The following is a 16,727-nucleotide window of genomic DNA, read 5'->3' on the forward strand; positions in this document are numbered from 1 at the left end:
CACCACAAGAAGTAAAAGCAGAACAGGAATTGGGGGAAGAATAAATTAGGTACCCACACCACAAGGGTGAGGAGGTGTATTTTGACACCCAGGGTCAGGAGAAGATACATAGGGAGGATACTGACACTGATTCTCCTCAAGAGGAAGTAGATAGATCCATCTAGACCATCACCATCAGATAACATCTCTATGTGCCAATACAAAATACAGGCATTCACATTACAGGAACAGTACATTACAATGTACAATTCTAGTGTAATAATGAGGATACATCCAAAGATTTCCTACTCCGTCTCCACTGCAACCAAACTTCTCTGGTGGCCCAACAGGGTAAGGACCATCAGAGAAATGGCTATATGGCTGCCCTTCCATTTTAGATGGGCAGACATATAGTTGTGTTTCACCATCCATGACCACCAGGAAAAACCTGGTGGTAAGGAGCAGTAAAAAAAACTTAAAATGCCCCCTCCAAAGGAGATGACTCCCATGGTGAGGACGTGTCGATTGTTTTTATTTTCAGAAATCATAAATTTACTTTGGGGTTCCGTTTTTGAAAATAAATAACGTTTTGCAACTTTACAGTACGGCTCCCTCTCGCCTGACGGAGCAGTTCAGCATAGTTTTAATACATTGGCAGGAACCGCCTTGACAGTGGTTCCTGTCAATGGGTGAAATGTTCAGTAGGCTGATGGTCATTTCAAAATTTGGTAGGCAGGTACTCCATCCAGGCAATGGAGTAATTTACTCCTTCGCCCTGACGCAGTACAGCCCATCCACCAAAATTGAAATCAGCCCATTAGTCTAATTTCTGCATAGGGCATGGAAAAAAGATTGGAACCGGCATCACAGCACCAGGTGGCACCTTATATGGTTGTTGAAAGGCACCAGAGTTGAGTCAGAGCTGTCCAGCACTTGTCGGCTCGGGAGATATATTTCAAGGTTTCTGAATATAGTATGAGAGGTGGAGTAGGTTTAAGAGGTTAGGGTGTTCTGGTAGCTGGAGTATCCACCAGAAAGATCATTACTGAAGGTAAGTAATTGTTCTTCGGATAAGTACCTTTTTTGTTATTCCACTTTATCCTATAATCATTTATGATACTGCCCATGCAAAACACAGAGAGATTGACAGACAGTAGGATTGACAGTTTTTTATCTCATGTAGATGATACCTGTGTGAGACCATTTCTTATCTTGATGCTGTTTCTGTGATTGACCTTTGCTTTTTTGCCTTCTCACTCTTCCAAATGATGCTCTACTCAATCTGAGTTTCACCCCTCTAGGCAGGACAGCTCCATAGCTCCTGGTATTTAGGATCTACCTCTCATCTTGCATCTTTCTCTCTCTAGAAGGAGAAGGAGAAGATTGAAATGCCGGGGCCTGAGCTGAGTCTCAGTAACATGACATATGAAATGGGTGGCAGATACAGCTGTCTGGTTTCTATACCAGAGGTCCCAGGTCTCAACAGTTCAGCAGACATCGACATCTTAGTCAAAGGTATGTGCAGAAGTGAAGGAGGTCTGGAAAGGGGGAGGTTTTACGGGAGAGGGGTTGCGGGCTGTCTTGAGTTGGCTGAAACATGTCTTGGTAGAAAGTTTAATTTGAAGATGGCTGAGGAGTCTACTGAAAGGTTACAGGTTTCAAGATGGGTTGTGGTTACAATTCCCAAAGTCAGAGGTGGAAATTCAGCGTGCGAAAACAGAAGGAGTATTACTATTCTTGAGTTATACTTCATTATGTGGTTCCTAAGGTCACAGGTCATGGTCTGTGGTCATTGTTTCCAAGATCAGAATCTGGATTCCACGGTCAGAGGTTCATGGTTGCTGAATTCAGAGGTCATTGTTTTCTTCACAATGTGAGTTATGTGCATCTAAATTGAAAAATCTCTGGTTGGGTTATGTAGTCTGGGTTTGGATGTGGTTGCTGAGTTCATAGGACACCACTTTTTTCAAAAGTCAGGATCCAATAATTTGCTCCCTGCGCTCCGTCATCAATAGCTACATAAATAGTCGTGGTGCACTGTCTGAATCTTGGGGTGCGGTTTAAGAATTTAAGTCCAGGATCATGGTCTGGTTTGGAGTCATACTCAGTATCTAATATCAGAGGACATGATCTGCGTTTTCGATCCGGGATTATCAGCTACTTTTTAAGGTTCAATACACTGACTAGGGGTTAAAGTCAAAATGCTAAAATATGCAGTAAGGATCTTGTGTCTGAGGCAGTGTTCCCTAGCCAGCTTTTGGGGTGTTGGGGTGATAGTCAGAATCAGAGTTCAAGCGCCTCTATTTAGTTCATGTTTAATTGCCTGTTTATTGTGATCAGGGGTTAGAATCTGCTTGCTGAGATCAGAAATCATTGTCTGGTTAACAGGGTCCGAGGGAGTGTCTAATTTCCAGAGATTAGTGTTCATTGGCTAAAAGCGTGGGCGTGGGACTGTTGTATACATGACAACCCTACCGATTTCAAGGCTAGTCTCCTGCCCCCGATACCTTCATTCGAAAACCCGATTCCTCAGCATTTCAGCTGATTGGGACTGGTCTAATGAGACTTGTAGTATTCACTGCTAGTACCCTGCTTCTGCAGGCCAGGACACAGCATTATTGCCACGTTCTGTCTGCCTACCATAGCGCTTTCTCTGTGCTACTGACAGTTAAGGGGAAAAACATACCTGCATTTCTGATATCTGGTCCTGCCACAGCACACTTTCAAGTACATGACAACACACCCGATTCAAACCTTGGTATAAGTCAATGGGAGACATACATTCTCCCGATTATTTTCCAAAATCTCCCACTTTCCTCTTCTAAAATGTTTTCATGTATGCTATTGTCAACGCTGACCATCAGCATCTGAGTCCAAGGTTTTTTTTTTTTTATGAATTTTAAAGCATCCATTAGTCAAGAGCACATACGCGTTTACAGTTGAAGAAATGTATTACAAGTACCATCACAGCAATCATCAATCTTCAGTGCAATTAAACAAACCAGTAGCATACACAAGAAGGTGCACGGCTTAGTGGGTGCAAGGCTTAGTGGGGTGAATATTGTGGAACAATAACCTAAAGGTGAGTCTTTAACTGTTAAAGGAAAGATATTACATTTGCGTTTAGTCTCAAGACCTTTGGTCGAGAGTGCCAAAATGTGGTGGAAGCCACTAAGAATGGCTGATGCTGGGCATTGGATGTTCTAAATTGGGGCCCTTCTAGAAGAGGGTGTTCTTGCGTCATAGGCCTTAATTGCCACTGGAGATTTTAAGTAGGTTTCTGTTGTAAGGTGGCGGGCTGAGATGAAGAGCCATCTATATGTGTGCAGTGAGAATGGGGTATATGTAATCATGTTGTGTTGAAGAGGAGACAGGTCTTGCAGTGGCATTAAAGCTGGCGATTTGTGGAGTGAGCATGGCCAGAACTGCATTTCCAAAGTCTGGACACAAATCAGGAAATGTGTTGCAGATTTGAGTCATAGGTTATATGTCAGAAAAGGTTTAATTTTTTCTTAGAGCCTGTAGAAGGAAATTTGCAGCTTTTGGGACTCTATTTATATTAAGGATCATCTAAAGAGACATTTTAAGCATAAAACCTGGGAAGATCGCTGTGGGGCAGACAACAGGTACGAAATCTGTAGACCTTAGTTCCTTAAGCTGTTCAGGGTCAAAGATAGTTTTGGATTTAGGTGAGAAGAATTTTTGGGGATTTTTACAGATAGATACTTGTCGTCAACGTTTACAGTTTATTGAGCCCTTTTCGAAGATTGATTTATTTTATTATACATTTTTCTTCAGCACCACTCTACCAGATCATGTCAGCACAATTTACTGGGAATTAACTATAGGAGACAAGGTCTCAAAATGCATTAGAATATTCAGAGGAACATAAATCACCAATAGTAGAACCATAAACAAAATGCATCAGAGGAAGTTGGAAAGAAGAGGGTGTGGATAGATTAGCAAAGAGCAATTCCAAAGTAGCTGTACGAGAACCAGCTGGGAAGAAGTGTGGGTTTATAGGAAGTGTGAAGGACATTTGATAGGGCAGAAACCGACTGAAAAATGTGAGTGAAGAACTATCGTAAACGAGGGATAGGAGCGTAAGTTGGGGAAAACATGGTGTCTTGATGGGTATGGGGGAGATAGGGGCATGGTAGACTGGGGGATGAATGAAGAGGTGGGATAGAAGGGGTGTAAAGTACAGGGAGGGGGAAGGCCAATGTAGATTGGGTTGTAAAAAAAGATTGAGAAGAGGGAGACAAGTGTAAAAGGTGGGGATGGTATGAGCAAGAGGAGGAAGGAAAGGAGGACTGAAGACAAGGAGGTAGTGAAGGGGAGGAGAGTAGCAGGGAATAGGACAAATGTTGTAATTAAGTTCATTACTGGAGTTACGTTTGCTGCAGGAGTTACATTTGCAGTATGGCTTTCAGTCAGGTAGCGCAGTTAAAAAGGTAAACTTTTAGCACTGTACAGAAAGTTAGGAGGTCGTCCTACAATCTCATTTCAGGAGGGACCGAGTTGCAGTGGATAGGAGCTGCTACAGGATTGGCTAGTTAGGCTTTCATATTCTTGTATTCAAGCCTCAAGAAGTCTCTGCTTCTTAGGAGTTTGCAACCTCCAGAGATTTGTATAACAGAACCTAGATAGTTTGGGTGAGGATAGTAAAGTGCATTAAAAGGTTTACAAACGAATGGGATAGGGGTTGTTCAGCCAGATGTCCAGAGGTTTTACATCAGACAAAAGACAAAGGAGTGGGTTGAAACCGGTTGACTGACTTTCCTTTAGTCAGCCTTCGTTCAGTTTGTGTGGGTGCTAGTTGAATTTGGTTTTCTGTGGATTGAGTCTGAGGCGTTTGTTGGCTGCCCAATCTTGCAATTTGCCTAAACAGGTTTTTTTTCAAAATGTGAATATCTTGTAAGGAGTTAGGTTCCAAGCAGAGTCTTGTAGGCAAATTGGTGGATTTCAAAATCTATCCCTTTTAGTAGCTCCTTCAGCAGTGCTATGTAAATGTTGGAACGCATTGGAGCCAAGCTATAGCCTTGTAGGATACTGCAGGCGATTATATCAATTTTATGTATACCTGCATATTATTAGCATACTGGTGCAATGATAATCCATTGCCTTCACAAACAGATGTTGTCGCTTTAACATACATATTGAAGACTATAGGTGCTAAGACTAAACCCTGAGGTACCCCAAAGGACAGCAATGTGGATGTGGCAGTGTTGCAGCCAATTTGTACCATTTGGGATCAGTGTTAGAGATAAGTGTTGAACCAACTGAGCACTGTTCTCTGGTCCCCAATCTCATGTTCCGTTACTGACAAAAGAGATTAGTGTTCGCTGTGTTGAATGCCACCTTAGGAGCTAACCGTAACAAAAGGCATGAATTACCTTCATTCAACAACCTATAAATGTTGCCCAGAATTTCAAGCGTAGCTATCTCTACAATACACCGCTTATGGAATCGTGATTGGTCGCAAGATAGATGTTTTTCAAATTTTAAGAGGCAATTAGCTGTATATATACTCATTTTTGGATTGTGTTTCTAAGCCATGGGAGGTTGGTTGTGGCTCTATAATTTGATCATAGATTCTGGTTATGGTTTCTTTAGGATTAGCGTGATTTGTCCATATTATAGGGAGTCTGGAAAAATACATATGAAAAGAGAGGTGTTGCGTACTTCACTCCAGTTCTCAGAAAAGATGGTGATGGTCTGGTTTGACAGTGTGGTTCACTGGGTCTCTTTCAGTCCCTTGCTTGATAAATACTTGTTTCTGCCTGAAAGCTCTGACCCTTGTAAGACTATGAGGGATGCTTATTTGAACACAATTAGGAAGTGGTCAGACAACTCTGTTTCCAGTGATGATAAGCTGGGTTGGAAACTATGTGATGTTTCAAGTGTGTCTGGTGTAAGGAGTGTTGATGAAGACCATGAACTTAAAATATATTTTCGAGAAATATAAAGTTTTTGCAGTTATTGTTGCCTGGGTCCGTATTAAAATCACTGAGGAATGTATTTCTCAAGGAAAGCATGAGGTTCATCGAGAACTAGTCAGCAAACGTGCGGCTCAAATTGGCCTTTTTGGTGAGGCGGATATGAAAGTAACGAGTGCATGATTGAGAAACGGATATAGCTGTCTTGAAGGATTTAGAGGGGAAGATAGGAGCAAGGATACAAGTGTGGTTGTCTGAGTTTAAGGATCACTTCCGAGTTTAAGGTTCACTACTGGGTTTACAATGGAATGTATTATAATGGAGCATTTATATAGCGCTTCTTACCCCTGACAAGGGAACATTTAGTCCTAGGCCCTTGTTGACAGGGGTGTCATTGGAAGAATGTTGGATGTCGAAGGTCTATACGCGAACTGTAGGATGAGCTTCTTGAGACTTTATTGCATGCTCCTAATATAAAGGCATACGTTGCAGTGCATGTGCGTGATCTGTTAGAGTGTGAGGGGCAGATGCACCACGCACACTGTGCTGATAAAATGCTGATTAACTAAGGTCAAGGATTAGAATCATATTGCTGGGTTCCAAGGTCATTGTTTTATGAGTTGAGGGGTCACTGTATTAATGGATTATTGTCCCATAGGGAAGCCGCAGGTGTTGATGAAGCAGCAGGAGGTGCAGGTGTACAAGAACGAAATGGTGAACTTAACATGCGAGGCCTTCGGACACCCAGTACCGGTCATCACGTGGGACACAGACGGCTCTGTGGTACTTACACCATCTCCATCACCCTCTTTTTGACTCCCTTCGCATCACACTCACATCTCCTTTCAGAGTTCATTTCCACCTACACCACAATAGTGTTTTCATGTGTCTTGTCATCTTCTAATCTATTCTCCATATGAAATTCTGTATCTGTCCTTTATTTTTCTCATTTCTCGATTACTCTCAATATAACTCTTACCCATTCTTCTGTTTCCCTGGCTGTCTTTTTAAAGCCCCTTCTCTCTTCCTCTCTCTAGCCTCTTTCTTCCATTGTCTCACATACCACCAGTGGCATCTATCCTTTCCTATTATTGTGCATGATCCTCTACGCCCTGATTTATCTTTTTTGCCTTCTTTGCTCACTTCTCTCTACTCACTTCTCTCTCTTTTTCTCACTATGCTATCCCGTCCTCCATCTCCCTCTCACACTATCTCCTTTTTAGATCTTGCTATAAAGCACAATGTTCTAATAGAGCTCAGGTCACTACGCTTATGGAAACATTCATAGAATGTCTTCAAACAGTAAACATTTCTCGCCTTGTGATATTTGCTCTTTGTTGTATCATTCAACCTTTTTGGAGTGTTTCCTTTGCAGTGCAAGAGAGAATATGTTACATCTTAAAAGTCCAACCAGGCATCACAGTTTGATCGCATTCAGCCCTTTATCTCACTCATTTATTATTCTGAAGAGAAAGCAGGTTTTCTTTTTTACATTCTTCACTGGAGTATGCATTGTATAATACATTTTACAGGACTTGAGTTTGAGCTTGATTGGATTCATTTTTTGCTGATTGGAAGGGCCATATTGAAAAATAGCAGCCTGAAGTCTTGCAGATCAGTCACAAAAGCTGCCATTTTCTAGGAGTTCAGGCAGAGATCTTGGGGTCATGCTATTCTGATCGCAAACACAAAAGTGACTGCAGAATAAATGTTACAACTCCTGGACTTTAACTATGTGATGTATGTCCATTCTGGTCACGTGCGTCACAGCACATATTACTCTAATGGTAAAGGCAGTGAGAGGACCCAAGTTGAGAGCAAAGCTGTGCATGGAAATGGAGGAGTTACTGCAAAGCAGTTTTGGTAAAACCTTGTCCAAAGCAGTCCTTTCAAGTATTTTAACCCCTTCGACGCTCATGACGAGCTGGGCTCGTCATGAGGTAGCCTCCTCGCACGCTCATGACGAGCCCAGCTCGTCATGAAACATGGGAATGAGTAAATCCCAGCGTACGGGCGGAATTCCGCCCGCACGCATGCGGTTAAGCAACCTGTGGTTAAACAATACCATACTCCAAAAGTAGTATCTTCAGGAGCATTTAATACATTTCCTGGTGGTCATTTGATGAGTACATACGTTTTGTAAAGTTAGCCATATTCCTTGAGGTATGTTATTTTGATTATGGTAGATTTAACACACACATTACACATCTTTTGATTTGACAAGACAAAGCCAACAGGTCTGACTTCTCACTAAATCATGTAACCCCAGGCACGAAGAAACACTATTTACTTGCCTGGACACACTGAAAGTGGACCTGTGTCCTGAGCCAATGCTTGTTCTCTATTATCTGTCTCCTCTCATGTTTTCAATGCCCTTCATCTCTCATATCTATTTTTCTGCTTCCCCTCTCTGACGACAGATACACAGCCAGGAGTCTGACCGCGTGTCCAGCCAGCTCAGTGTGCTGGCCACGAGTGAGCTGCTTGAGTCCGGTGTGACCTGCAATGCTTCCAACAGCCTGGGTAGCAGCAGCCAGACCCTCCGCCTGGAATCAAGTAAGCAGCCTGTCATATGAAGAGTAAAAAGACAAATTTGAGATTAGGAGAGACTAGGGACACTCACCTATCTTGCTAAGCTGCAGCCTCGCCCGTTTAAATATCTTTAAAGATATAATTCTTACACAATGGGCCCCTCCTGTGCAGACCTTAAGTTTAGTGGAAAAGGGACAGCACACAAGCAAACCACAAAGGTACTATTAAAAGGACAGGAGGATTGCTGACCCCATGATCAGAGTAAAGGGAGATTGCACACTCCGCGTATCCCCAAGATCAAGTTAACACCACCCTCTGCTGAAGGTTAGTGTCAAAGGGAGAGCATCTTCTATTTTAAATGCATAGCTGTTCAGTATTAAAGGGAGCAGCCATTTGTGATCCCAAGGTCATTGTTAGAAGGCCACCACCTTCCTCCAAGCCTGCAGTCAATATTAAAGGAAAACCACCGTTTTGGGACCACAAGGTTATGTTGTCAGTATTATGAGGCATCTTACTCTGTCTCTCAAGTTAGTTACTGAATGGCTCAGTGACGGCCTTCACCTGTAGCTCACTGGTTTCAATCTAAATTAAGGCAGTAAAAGACAGCAGTGTCGAAGAAACAGCAAATACCAGAGCATGCTTGTTAAAGAGCTGGACCCATTAGATATATCAAATTAGGATGTCACTGTTTTAATTGACTCCTAGCATGAAATGCCAGAGAAGAGCCCAATCTGAAAGAGACACGTTAGTGATAGATTCCTTACCTTAGAATATCCCCAGGCGTCAGACTGGATCCGGAAATTTTTTGCGTAGCAGTACCCTTGCGCGTCGGTAGGCGTCGTCTGAGGCTCCGCGTCCGTCGTAGGCGGCGTGATGACGTCGTCGGAGTACTTAGACGCCGCCTCCGCGTGCTGACGTCACTTCTTCTTTTTTCCGCGCCAGCAGCGCAGATCCGGAAAAAGTGGTACCTTAGTCTTTTTTTACTAAACTTTTTGATCTCTTTTGATCACTCTTTTCGAGTCTTCGACTCCGAGCGGTGCCGGTAGGGATGCCAGGTTTTAAGCCCTGTGAGGATTGCGACCGACTGATGTCGGTCACCGACCCTACCCGTCGGTGTCTCCACTGTGTCGGCGTCGACCACGACGACCAGACCTGTTCTGACTGCCGGGCCCTGACTTCGAAAGCTAGGCGGGAGCGGTCCAGCAAGCGACTCGAACTCCGGCAGTCGGCCCCGCGAGGTCGAGGGACCGGTCGCGGGAGCGGAGCCATCGTAGCTCCGGGAGTCGACATCACTTCTCAGGGTCGAAGTCGTCAGGTAAGCACAAGAAGTCGAAGAGACGTCATCGCTCTTCCGACTCCCCCCGACACTCGCTCGATGCGGCCGGGTGTTCAGGTGGCATCGCCCACGCGGCTCCGTCGGAGTCGCAGGCGTCCCGTCCGGCCTCATACCCTCCGGTCCCTGGGCCGCGCGCGGCGCCCGGGGAGATCGAGCGTTTCCTCATGGCCATGAGGTCCCTCTCTTCTCCGACGGGCTCCGCGGTGCCTTTGGGCCCAGCGGACCCGTCTGGGGGCCCTAGCGGGTCGGGGGCTCTGACCCCGACGAGTGCTTCGGCCTCGGCGCCGCAGGCCCCCACTGGATCCGGTTCCAGATCCGGGTCGTCGCCGGTGGACCTAATGACCTCCCCGGCGCCGGTCCCTCAGGTGTCACCCCCAGCGCCGTCTTCGGGCGGCGCCGTCCCCAATGCCTCCCTCGATCCGGCTCCGGCGCCGCTTCCTTCGCCGTTCGGAGAGTTCATCTTTCATGAGCCGGCCCCGTCATTTGACCCCCCTGAGTACCAGGAGATGGTTTATGAGGAGGATTGGGAGGGGTCTGAGGACCCTCTGACACGGGAGTGTCAGTCCCAGGAGGACTGGACAGGTGGACTTGGGGATGCCAGTGGTCTGGATACCTCGCCAGACACTGGTATTGTCTCACCTCCTACCGTGGCTACGGAGGAGGGGGCTACTTACAGTGTGGTGCTGGCGCGGGCGGCCAAGGTCCTGGGCCTTGAACTCCCCGTCGCGGCCGTGAGGACTAACCTCCTCACTGAGGTCCTTAAACCGCAGTCAAGCTCGGCTGAGCCTCTGCTGTCGTTTAATGAGGCCTTGTCCGACGTTCTTTTGGGCACTTGGTCCAGGCCCGCTACAGGTTCACCTGTAGATAGGAACGTGGCCAGACGCCACCGCCTGGCCCCGGGCGACCCTTGTTTCCTGTCCAACCACCCCACCCCTGAGAGCCTGGTCATTCAGGCCTCCAATTCCCAGACCGCGTTCCCGTCGGCTCCGCCTGACAGGGAATCCAAGAGGTACGAGCAATACGGCAAGAAGGTATTCTCCTCCCTAAGTCTGGGACTGCGGTCTTCCAACACCGCCTGCTTCTTGGGCCGCTACACCCACTCCCTGTGGGACATGGTCACGGAAGTGCTGCCAGAATGCCCGTTGGAGGTACGGGCTAAACTCGGCCAAGCCATTGGGAAGGCCGAGATGCGGCACGTTATTCTATTCGGTGTAGACTGGATACCACCGACTCACTGGGCAGAGTGATGGCAACGACGGTGGCGATTCGTCGCCACGCCTGGTTGAGGTCCGCCAACTTCTCGGCTGATGTCCAGAACACACTCATGGACATGCCGTTTGATTGCCGGCGCCTTTTTGGCGACAAGGCAGACCATGCGCTTGAGCGCTTTAAGGACTCCAGGGCTACGGCCACGTCCTTGGGCCTTTAGCGGGTGCCTTTCGCGGCCAAGGAAGGGGTGTACCCACACGTGCTGACAGCCACGCACCGCAGAGTAATACCCAACGCGGTGGCGGCCGTGGAAACCGCCGTGGCGGCGGTCAGGGACAACGGCGAGGACAGTCCACACCCTCCCCCGCAGCATCCGCCTCAAAACCCTCCTAGTCGGTGCTTTCAGGCTCATGTGACGCCAGTGGGGGGCAGGGTTCGCCATCACCTCCTCCACTGGCGCACTGTCACATCGGACTGGTGGGTGCTGCAAATTGTCCGAAGGGGCTACTCCCTCCCCTTCGAGGCGACTCCTCCAGCCATGCCACCGCAATACCACCGCGTATCGGGGGATCATTTGCGACTTCTGCAGGAGGAAGTTACGGCCCTCTTGGCCAAGGGGACCATTGAGCGCGTTCCTGGGCCAGAAGTAGGGTGTGGTTGTTACTCCCTCTACTTTCTGGTTCCCAAGAAGGGCAAAGGGGGCCTACGCCCTATCTTGGACCTACGGAACGTCAACGGCTTCCTCCGGAAGGAGAAGTTCAAAATGCTGACACTAGCTCAGGTCCTAGCTGCTCTGGACCCAAAAGACTGGATGGTAGCGTTGGACTTGCAGGACGCTTATTTCCACATCCCCATCCTGCCGGCCCACCGGCGCTACCTGCGGTTCACGGTTGGCTACGAGCACTTTCAGTTTACCGTGCTCCCCTTCAGCCTTACCAGCGCCCCACGGGTGTTCACAAAGGTGAGGGCGGTGGTCGCAGCTCATCTGCGCAGGTTAGGGGTTTCAGTCTTCCCCTACCTCGACGACTGGTTGTTGAAGGCGGGCTCGCCCCAGACAGTCGTCAGCCACCTCCAGACGACGGCAGACCTCCTGCACCAGCTGGGGTTCTCCATCAATGTGCCGACGTCACACCTGTGCCCCGCTCAGAAGCTCCTCTTCATCGGAGCGGTTCTCGACTCGGCGCAGTTTCGTGTTTATCCTCCCGAACAGCGGGTTGGCGATATTCAGGCTCTGATTCCACTCTTTCAGCCTTTATCCCGGATCTCGGTCAGGTTGACGCTGCGGCTTCTGGGGCTGATGGCCTCCTGCATCCTTCTGGTGCATCACGCCCGGTAGCGGATGCGGGCTCTGCAGTAGGACCTGAAGTGTCAGTGGGCCCAGCATCAGGGCAACCTCTCCTACCATGACCTGATCTCGGAGGGCACTGCGAGACAGCTGCAGTGGTGGTTCATGGACCGCGATTGGGTCAGCGGCAGATCCCTCTCCCTTCCCCAACCGGAGCACGTAGTTGTGACAGACGCGTCCCTCCAGGGCTGGGGAGGCCACATGGGAGAGGCGGAGATCAGAGGCCTCTGGTCTCCGATGGAGTCCCAGCTCCATATCAACCTTTTGGAGCTGCGGGCGATTCGTCTAGCACTGAAGGCATTCCTCCCCTCTGTCCGGGGGATTGTAGTGCAGGTGTTCATGGACAACACCACCTCCATGTGGTACTGCAACAAACAGGGCGGGGTGGGATCGTGGACCCTTTGCCAGGAGGCTCGGCGCCTCTGGCAGTGGCTGGAACATCAGGGCGTGACCCTGGTGGTTCAACACCTGGCAGGTTCTCTGAACACCAGGGCGGACGAGCTCAGCCGTCGGTGCATGATGGATCACAAATGGCGTCTGAACTCGGACGTGGCGCAAGGCCTCTTTCAGCAGTGGGGAGAGCCTTGGTTAGATCTATTCGCCACAGAAGAGAACGTGCAATGTCATCAGTTCTGCGTGTTGGAATTTCCAAGGCGGCACTCGCTCGGAGACGCTTTTCGTCGCGAGTGGAGTTGCGGTCTGTTGTACGTCTTTCCGCCTATACCACTTCTGCCCAGAGTGCTGAAGAAGATCAAGCGCGACCGGGCCCAAGTCATCCTTGTGGCTCCGGACTGGGCACGAAGGTACTGGTATCCAGAGCTACTCAGTTTATCAGTCGATCCCCCGGTTCGTCTGCCTCTTCAGGAGGACCTTCTGTCGCAGCAGCAGGGGACGGTCCTCCACCCGAACCTGTCCAGTCTCCACCTCCATGCTTGGAGATTGGAGATTGAGCGGCGACAGTTGAGGCCATTTGACTTGCCTCCTGAAGTCTGTAATGTCATTCTGGCAGCCAGGCGTCCCTCCACAAAATCGGTATACGCCTGCAGGTGGAATAGATTTGTGGCATGGTGCACAGCAAAGGCTGTGAATCCACTTTCTGCCCCTCTTTCTGAGGTTCTTCTCTTCCTTCTTTATCTCGCCCAGCAGGGCTCTGCTCTGGGCACTGTCAAGGGCTACCTTTCTGCCCTTTCAGCCTTTCTAAGGCTGCCTGATCAACCTTCTTTGTTCAAGTCCCCTATTATAAATTGTTTTCTGAAAGGCATCACACACACATTCCCTCCTGTTCTGTTTGTGATGCCTCAGTGGGACTTGAACCTTGTTCTTACATTTCTGATGTGCGCTCCCTTTGAGCCACTTCACAACTGCCCTCTCCGCCTTCTTACTCTGAAGACTGCTTTCCTGGTAGCCATCACCTCTGCCAGGAGAGTGAGTGAGCTCCAGGCTCTTTCATTTAAACCCCCTTTCCTTTCTGTCCATCCGGACAAGGTTGTGTTGCGGACTAAGCCATCTTTCCTGCCCAAGGTTGTCACGGCCTTCCATCACTTTGCCCACCTTCTTTCCACCTCCGCATCCCTCGAAAGAGGAAGAGAGGCTCCACCGTCTGGACCCAAAACGTGCGCTCTCATTCTATCTGGATCGCACATGCCAGTTCCGGGTGGATGACCAACTCTTTGTTGGTTACGTGGGCGCTAAGAAGGGAAAGGCGGTGCATAAGCGGACCAACTCTCGGTGGATCATCTTGTGTATCCAGGCATGTTACTCCTTGGCTAAAAAGGAGCCCCAAAAAAAAAAAAAAAAAAAAGGAGCCCCCTGTTGGATTGCGGGCTCATTCCACTCGGGCCACGGCGACTACAACTGCCCTGGGCCGGGGAGTGCCCTTGCAGCACATTTGCCAGGCATCTACGTGGGCCTCGCTGCACACGTTTGCAAGACACTATTGCCTGGACAGTCAAGTCCGGAGGGATGGCTTCTTTGGCCGTTCCGTCCTCCAGGACTTTCTGGTATGATTATTGGTTCACAGACCCACCACCGGGGTTGGTATTGCTGGGGTATCTATTTTAAGGTAAGGAATCTATCACTAAGGTGTCTCTTTCAGATGCACAAGTTACTACTTGTGTAACAATATATCTGTAAGAGACATTAGTTAGTGATAGATTCCTTACCGACCCACCCATCCTCCCCGTTCTGCGAACCAATATCTAGGGTTAAGGTCATCCCCTTTCAGGGCCCTAGTTTCAATGGCACCAGTGTTGGTTTTTAACATGGCTCAGCGCTTCTGGCACGGAAAAGCTGTGTCTAAGAACTGACGTCAGCACGCGGAGGCGGCGTCTAAGTACTCCGACGACGTCATCACAGCGCCAACGACGGACGAGGAGCCGCAGACGACGCCTACCGACGCGCAAGGGTACAGCTACGCAAAACATTTCTGGATCCAGTCTGACGCCTGGGGATATTCTAAGGTAAGGAATCTATCACTAACTAATGTCTCTTACAGATATATCGTTACACAAGTAGTAACTTGTGCTTTAGTCTACCCATCCCCTTACCTGTAGATCTTACTGTGTCTCCATTTTTACTATAATTATTTGAGGAGAATTGGTACCTTCAGGCCTGTTCATTGTTCTGGAATGCCCCAAAAGCTTCTGAGAGAGAGAGCATCTTCTTAGCCTTTCAAACTCAATTGATGCCACATTACAGTTATTTGGGAGTACATTGGTTCAGAGGAATAAAAAAGACACATCAGATGTTCTCTGATAGACTCTAAAGCTCTCTCAAGGTGTAGTGCTTCTGTTCAAGAGTTCTGTCTGGTAACCATTTTTCTTTCTTTCCTGCCTCGGCCTCTTCTGGCTGTAACGTAAGTGGGCAGCCCACCAAAACTATGCCATGTAGACGTGACAGTGATTGTCTGTGCTAGCCTCTCATATTCCTCTTGTGATTGTTAGCATGCAAGTGAGTGGCTGCTGTGTGTATGGAGATCAGTTGCACGCTGTGTGGTAGTATCAACAGTGGCAAAAACGGAGTGTGCACAAAGTCTAGCATGAAACGCACTGCTCTGCGGATTCTTGAAATTACATGAGGGCGTGCTATCTGCAGGCAAACTAGCCCATCTGCTACTTGCCAGTGGGCCTTCAAAAACTCTCCCATCACTCCTTCCGAAACAGTTATTGCTTACCGTTTACAGTGGTAAGATGAGTCTCCCATAAAACATTCTCCCCAGGCAGCTTCCTCTTGATATCAAATCTTATATCAGAATCTGAAGCGCATGAGATTTGAGTTTCTACAGCTGCTGCAACACCTGGTCGAGAAAATAGTTTTCACTGCATACATTACAGCTAAGTGATTGAGACATTGCTTTGAATTGTGGCCAGGGTCGGGTGAGGTAAAAGTCTCTTAACCATATTACTGCACTGGGTGCCAAGGTCTTCCTTTGCATACCTCATTCACTTCTCTACCCAATTCCCTGAATCATCTTCTCTCCGAGATGTACAGCTGCATAGGTCTCGCATGGCTAGTATGTACACTTTGGTCGCTACCTTCTTGTTTTGTCACCTCTTTATTTTGTGGCTCTTTCATATTTGTATCCGACTGGGTAGTTGTACATGTGGTTACTGCTGATGACCTTCTCTTATCAGGGTATCTGGGTATCTGGTGGCTCTTGACCCTTTGCATAGGTATTCTCTGATTAAGGAAGGATATGCCTCATATTAGGTGCCTCATCCTGCCCGGTACTGCATTTTACTCGAGAGGGCAAGTGGTTGGAATTAAATTCTCCAGGTTAGAAAAGGAATTGATAGTTTCTTTGTAAGAACAATGGCACTGGTTCTTAGAAGGTTTTGAGGACTGTGCTGCTGTTTTCGAAGGTTTCATGATAAGCAGTTGTCATGTTGACTGATGTCTCTCGTTCTCTTATGATGTGTTGGACTGGGAAGACGAGCCCTCTTTGATGGCCTCCAGTGGACTATAGGACCACTGCATATGAGTTTTTTTTCGTTATGCTAAATTCGGTCATAGCGTTTTCAGGCTTTGTGTGGCATCTCTGCCACATACCTTGCTTCCTAGTGTGGTGATGGCTTTCTGGGTTCATTCTGGTTTAGAATACAAAACAGTCTTCAAAGCTTTATGGTAGGAATCAAAGCCTAGATGTTCTCCTACCTCTAAACATGGTAGAAAGTGTAGTTGTCTCTTTTCTGCAGAGCAAAGTGCAGTCTTTTGAGCACACTTCAGAGCTGGGCAGAGAGTTTCATCTCTTTTCAGCCAATACCATCATAACCCAATCAGCTAAGGGAGTGGAGCTTCAAAGAAGCTTCTCGCCAGTTCCTTATAGACTAGGCAGTGCTTAACAGGAGCATCAGCTGGAGGTATACGGAGCCCCTGGAAAGGTCTTTAA

At 47.9% G+C, this 16,727-nt stretch overlaps 1 protein-coding gene across 2 annotated transcripts in view; it reads left to right on the top strand.

Moving 5' to 3' along the window:
• Positions 1-16,727, top strand: part of MCAM (melanoma cell adhesion molecule) — a 233,128-nt gene that overhangs the window by 180,208 nt on the left and 36,193 nt on the right. For both annotated transcript variants that reach the window (XM_078682178.1, XM_078682179.1), the window contains exons 10-12: positions 1,347-1,494; positions 6,577-6,701; positions 8,339-8,474. In XM_078682178.1, the coding sequence (XP_078538304.1) occupies positions 1,347-1,494; positions 6,577-6,701; positions 8,339-8,474 (409 nt within the window). The remainder of the gene's footprint in view (positions 1-1,346; positions 1,495-6,576; positions 6,702-8,338; positions 8,475-16,727) is intronic.

This window comes from Lissotriton helveticus, chromosome 3_1 (assembly GCF_964261635.1).
Source record: "Lissotriton helveticus chromosome 3_1, aLisHel1.1, whole genome shotgun sequence".
Classification (NCBI taxonomy): Eukaryota; Metazoa; Chordata; class Amphibia; order Caudata; family Salamandridae; genus Lissotriton; species Lissotriton helveticus.